Here is a 5,947-nt window from a genome sequence, read left to right on the forward strand (position 1 = left end):
GCGCCGGCGCGGTCACCGCCCGCGGCCGTGGGTGTGGCCTCGAGGGGCACGGTGCAGCCCAGGGACCCGAGGATCGGTCCGCCGCGCCCCACGGCGTCGCGGCATCGACGCGCCCCCACCGCCACTCCCTCCACCCGGCTCGGACACCGGAAAGCGGGAGTACCTGGTCCCCATTTCAGATCAGTAATCCCAGTAATTTGGGAGGCCGAGGCCGGAGGATCGCTGGAGGCCAGGAGGTAGAGACCAGCCTGGGCAAATTAGCGAGACACCTCCGCTGCCACATACAAAATACCAAAACCCAAGCAAAAAACAATACAGATCCCCACTTGGGGAACCCTTCTTGGTCCCACAAGATTCCCCAACTGTCCAGCTTCCCAACAGTCTCCACACTTTCCCTCTCTTCAAGTCCCTGAGTTACTGGAGGGTTCCAGGCCCTTTCAAAGGCCTCTCAACACCATTCCTCAATAAGGTCCCCGAACCCCGTCTGCTCCACCCAGTGCCCATGGCCTCTCACCTGTAGAAGGCTGCATTGACCCTCTTTTCGCTAGGGAAACCCAGCATTCCGCAGACCACGTGGCTGTTGTGGGCACTCCAGTCTTTGTCACACACTTGCAACCAGCCCTCAGGAAGCCTGACTTCAACCAGTCCCTCTGTTACTGGCAGGGGCCGCCTGCCCCACCCGACAGCCGGCCGAATCCGCACCTCCTCTACTTGCAGATGATGCTCTACCTGCAGATGGGACCATGAACGGGGGAAGAAGCCCAGTAGCACCTTTTGCATGCCCTGCCACCTTGAGGAATCCCGACTGAGTATGCCTTCTGTAAACCCAATGGCGGATGGGACTGACACAGGGCGGAGAAGGATGCCATGCCTGCACTCAGTCGGGGGATGTGGACTCTCCTGCAGTCAGAGTGGAGGGATGTGCTGTGCTCTGACAGGTGACTAAGGGTGCTGAGGGAGCTGAGGAAAGAGCATCTTGCTCTTCCTGGAGCAGGAGGGGGCACTGCACAGAGGAGAAAGGAAGAATGGAGATGTTCCAGGACAGCGGGACCATTCGCGGAGAGGGAGAACACAGGAGGCCCTGGGGTGACCAAGGATGGCGTTGAGAGGCTCGTGCCAGGTCTAATCTCTTGAATGCTCATGCTAACAACCCAGATGGGTTTTATGGCACCTAGGAGCGCTCTCATTTGCTCTTCCAAGCCTCCTCCCATCAATCCAGATTACCCCCACGGGGCCAACACGGAATTCCCTCCCTCCTGCCATCTTTGCTAACCACCCCACAATCCTTTCTGTCTGACCACCCTGGGTGGTGTGTGCATGTGTATGCATATGTCTGTGAACTGCAGACCTCGATGACGTTGGAGTCTGAGAAGCCAGGAAGGCGCTGGTCCTTGCAGATGACCCCAGCGTCCTCATCGTGGGTACAGTCACTGTTCCCCCAGCCCCGGGAGGCACATTCGGTTACACTCTGCTCAGTCCCACTGCAGCTCAGGTTGTCTAGCCAGATGCGGCCTGTGCAAGGGGAGATGAGGGGACAGAGGAGCTTGCAGAGGTAGGATAAGGAGGTGAAGGGAATGTGGGGAAAATGAGAACAGGGGCCAAATTCTTGGCCATGAGGATCCCATTTTTCTTCTGTTATAAAGGGTGGGGGAGGGACAGGGGACCCTGGAAGACAACAGGAAAGGGGGTGTGAGATTGATGGAAGGTTGGTAGTGATCTGGGGATACTCAAGAGTTTGATAGGGTGAATAAAGAAACAAGAATCAACACTAGGGTTCTAAACAGCCCTTGCCCATTCAATGATAGCTGCAATTAATCAAGTACCTATTATGTGCCAGGCGCTCTGTCATGGTGTGGACATACGTGCAGATCATTCTTAGGGCAAGCAGCCAGAAGACCATTTAATATGAAGAAACGGGGTTCAGAGAAGTCACCTGCCTAAGACCACACAGCCAATACGTGGGGGCTTAAACACTGTACCTCTCCGTGAGACTCGGAAATCTAAGACCCCTTCATCTCACCCTTGCAGTCTCCCACGTGCCCGGCCTGCCCATGCTGCTGCACAGCCCCTTGTTATTCTCATCTGGACCCTATGGAGTATCACTGATTTCCTCTCAGAACTGGGTGGAAGTTCAAAGGTTGTCTGCTCCCAGCCAATGCACGGGGACCCCTCATTCATATCCCGACAGGACTTACCCAGCTTCTTGTTGGGGCACCTATCTCCTGCCCCAACCAGACTGCATAACCATCAGAAAGTTCTTGCAACTCTTTTCCGTGCCCGGCTAATTTTTTGATTTTTTGTAGAGACGAGGTCTCTCTGTTGTTGCCTAGGCTAATCTCAAACTCCTGGACTCAAGCAAGCCTCCTGACTCGGCTTCCCAAAGCACTGGGATTATAGATGTGAGCCGCCACACCCAGCACTTTGTGATATTCTCCTACTACATCTCATTCAGTACTTTGATTCAGGTCCTTGAGAAAAGTCCCTCAGGCACACAACAGTCCTTCCCACATTTGAAGACAGCCATTAAGTAATTGCTATCCCAGGCTTTTTATTTCCCTACCAAACCCCTGGTTCTTCAGCTATTCCTCCTTGAAACTCAGCTTCTGAATCTTTCACATCGGGGCAGCTCTCAACTGAAAGTTTTCCCATCTTCTACTGCCCCTCTTAAAAGGCAGCATTCACAAATGACACTTTGTTCCAGAGGGAGTACAGCCAGTGGGACCTGGGAATTGGCTGCAGGCGGCATGGGTTTCTGCCCATCAATCCCATTGTGAGTTCATGCTGTACAAGCACCCCAGGCCTCAGGGGAAACTGCTCTTAAACCCTGACAACCCACACTCACACTTGTCCTTAGCTCCAGCTTTTTAGTTTTAGCTCTGGCCTGCAATCTGTTTTTGTCAGCTGCAGCATCTGTGGTCCCTTCTGGCTTTGGGACATCCAGACATCATTGACCTCTTCTCAGCTTCCGCTGAAATCAGATACAGGACTTACCTGTATCTGGGCTGGCTTTGCTCATGGCTTTGTAGATTCATACTTTTGCAGGAGAAAGAAACTTAGAGATCATCTAGTCATTTTGTGCACAGCACATCTGAGGCTCAGAGAAACCACTGACAAGCTCTTGCAAATAACTGCGTTGCTTGGTTTGTCATTCATAGGTTTACTTGACTTGGGCTGTTCTTGGTGTGCTGTGTCTCTGTGGCTGTCCCATCCCGATGTTCTCTCTCCCTGCACTTGGGCTGCACTTAGGTCATACCTAGGCGATTCCTGGATCATTGCTCACCTGTTCCAGGGCCATACTTGGCACTGTGGGTCCAGCCTGTGGCCTCTGTGAAGCCCAGCTCCCGGCAGAGGACATGGGCAGCCTGCAGCGTGAAGTCATCATCACAGATGGTACCCCATTCACCAGCTCGCTGTATCTCCACGCGGCCCTCGTAGGGCTTCCTGGGGAAGCCAGCCAGCCGGAATCGCAGCCCCTGACTTCCAGCCCTCTTCTCTGGGCCCGTGGAAGGGGACGGAGACCCCAAACACAAGTTGCACAGCAGACACAGCAGCAGCCCCCGCGGGCTCCACTGCCAGACACTGTCAGGTTGCATGGCAGGGAAGGCCTGGGTGCCCCAGAGAGAAAGTTTGTGTGAGATTGAGTGAGACCCAGAGTCAGAGAGAGAGAGAGAGAGAGAGAGAGAGAGAGAGAGAGAGGTCATGAAAGGGAAACAGACATTGAGTAATTCCAGAGACTGAAAGAGACAGTAGGCGAGAAACAGAGTATCAGTGACCAAGAGAGACAGTGAGAGAAACACACACTAAAATAAAGGCAGAAACACAGAGATACAGAGTCAAAGAGTCACAACCTGAGGGACCCAGATTGGTGGGGTGGGGTGTGGGAGATAGCTATGTTCTTCCTCCGTTTCATGAAAATAATAAAGCCCTCACAATTAGTTGTTATATCCCACAATGCTCTTCTCTATTTCTGCCTCGATCATCTCCATTACCCCCACTCACCAGTCTGAGGGACCCAGGGATAAAAGCAGTGATTAGAGACCAAGGGTCAGAGAATGGTCAAGGAAAAGAGATAGAGACTGAGCAAAAGCCACCCAGAGAGGAGTACTCAGACAGACAGGATATGAGAGGAAGGGAGGTTGTGGGAACGAAAGGGAGAAAACAAAGAAACAACAGAGAGAGAGAGAGAGACCACGTTGAGATGACAGGAGGGGATAGGGAAATAACCAAGTACACAGTATTGGAAGTGAGGGAAAGGCCAACAGGTGAGGAGGAGAGGGCCTGACAAGATCTGAGGAGCAAGACGCAGGAGGGAGCCAGATGTCCCCATTTAGCCAGAGGACAAACAACTATACTGATTGTGGAGTGAGGCTGGCAAGTGGGCCCTCGGTACCCCTGGACGGGAGTGGAAACCAGAGTGCTCTCTGGACAGATTTCCCACGCAGGGAAGGCAGACACCAAAGAATGCTAGGAGAACTTGCCGTGCACCCTCCCTGGCACACAGGCTCTCGATGCCCTGCAGGGGTCAAGGGGCCCAGGAGGGCCAGGCTGAAAACTGGGCGGGGGGTGGGGTGGGGTTGTCCAAGCCTCCTGCCCACACCACCATCGCTGTCACCAGGCAACCGGAGCCCAGGGCGCTATGGCTCCTCAGCCGAGGCCTTCTCCGTCTGGGGCTGAGAACAGCCCCATCCACAGCGAGGGCCCCCGAACATGCTTCCCCCAACACAGACAAACGACCCAGCGAGACAGCTTTGTTCTGGGGACATTTTGGCTTGGGTGCCCAGGGGTAGGACCTCACAAGGTAAGCCCGGCCTTAGGGCTCTCCTGGCCACCGTGTTTGAAATACACTGCACCCCTTGCGGCTCCCCCACAACTCTTCTCACATCTCACTCCGCTTTGACAAGAATCAAACTACTCGGTTGGCTGGCTTCTTCCCACTCTGCCCCACACCACCCGCTTTCCCTGGTCCCTCCACCATCCTCTCCATCCCCAACGCCCCTTCCTCCGGGGCAGCGTGATTTCCCCTACCTTTGGCTGAGCAGAACCCTAAGGGTTGAGCAAAGAGTCCTGGCCCTGGAGATCTGTCCTAGGACTTCCAATAAAAAAGTGCTCGGCCAGGGGAGCCTGGACGCCCCCACTCCCCCCTCTCCGTTCGCCCCTCCCAAGTCCCCTTGAGCCCTCCCACATTCCGCCTTCTCCCTCCATTCCTTCGCGGCCAGTCCCCTCCTCTTCTCCTCTCGGTCCTCCCCTCCCCCGTGGAGCTGGACGCCGCCGCGCCGCCCCCCTCCCTCGGCCCTCCCTCAATGAAGCTTTCTTTGCGCGCGGCTTGGAGGCTGGCAGCGGCGGTCGGAAGCTGCCTTGCGAGCGGCCGCTGGGCGGCAGGGCGGCCCGGGCGGCGCCCCCAGTGGCGGCGGGAAGCCTTCCAGACCCCAGCCCTTCCTCCGAGTCCCGGCCGGGAGGGGCGAAAACAGCCCAACCGGGGCGGGATCGGGCGGGTCAGGCCGCGGGAGCTGAAGCCCCGAGGTCCCCCCGGGCTTCCCGGTGCCCCCGGGCGCCTGCGGGTACTGCCGGGGTGATGTCACGGCTTTGACTCTGATGTCAAGTCGGGCATGTGGCGTCACACGCAGCCACCACGCCGGTCGCCGGAGCCCTCGGGCTGACCCCGGGAACTTTCTCTCGGCGGGGCCACTCGTGCGCCCCCAGTACTGGGGGCAGGGCGCTGGAGGCAGTGCGCGGCCCGCCTCTCTGGGGCCCTCCGACCCTCCCTTCGTGCTCCTCTCCCTTACCCCACCCCACCCCACCCCACCGCGGTGGCGGCCCGCGGGGCCCGGGGGAGGGGCGAAGCGCCTTCGAAGGGTCCGGTCCCTCCCCCCGGCCCCGCCTTCCGCCCTCAGGGCCAGGAAGCGCGGAAAGAACCGCCGGTGGCCATGGACGGAGCCGTGATGGAAGG

General features: G+C 57.0%; 2 protein-coding genes across 5 annotated transcripts in view; one reads left to right on the forward strand and one right to left on the reverse strand.

The window, feature by feature from the left end:
* Positions 1-5,947, reverse strand: part of LOXL3 (lysyl oxidase like 3) — a 21,215-nt gene that overhangs the window by 14,377 nt on the left and 891 nt on the right. Inside the window, exons 2-4 of one of the 4 annotated variants that reach the window (XM_021708806.1) lie at positions 3,281-3,605; positions 1,349-1,512; positions 515-729 (exon numbers count right to left, since the gene is read on the reverse strand). In XM_021708806.1, the coding sequence (XP_021564481.1) occupies positions 515-729; positions 1,349-1,512; positions 3,281-3,593 (692 nt within the window). In that variant the 5' untranslated portion in view covers positions 3,594-3,605. Of the gene's footprint in view, positions 1-514; positions 803-1,348; positions 1,513-3,280; positions 3,772-5,947 lie in introns of those variants that run through there. The other 3 variants (XM_008050530.2, XM_008050531.1, XM_008050532.2) reach the window with 3 other exon arrangements.
* The window catches only part of DOK1 (docking protein 1), a 2,804-nt gene continuing 2,761 nt past the window's right edge, over positions 5,905-5,947 (forward strand). The window contains exon 1 of the mRNA XM_008050533.2: positions 5,905-5,918. The gene's annotated coding sequence lies outside the window, so the exon portion shown is untranslated. The remainder of the gene's footprint in view (positions 5,919-5,947) is intronic.

Source organism: Carlito syrichta, unplaced genomic scaffold, assembly GCF_000164805.1.
Source record: "Carlito syrichta isolate Samal-C Ts95f unplaced genomic scaffold, Tarsius_syrichta-2.0.1 Scaffold148882, whole genome shotgun sequence".
In the NCBI taxonomy this organism is placed as follows: Eukaryota; Metazoa; Chordata; class Mammalia; order Primates; family Tarsiidae; genus Carlito; species Carlito syrichta.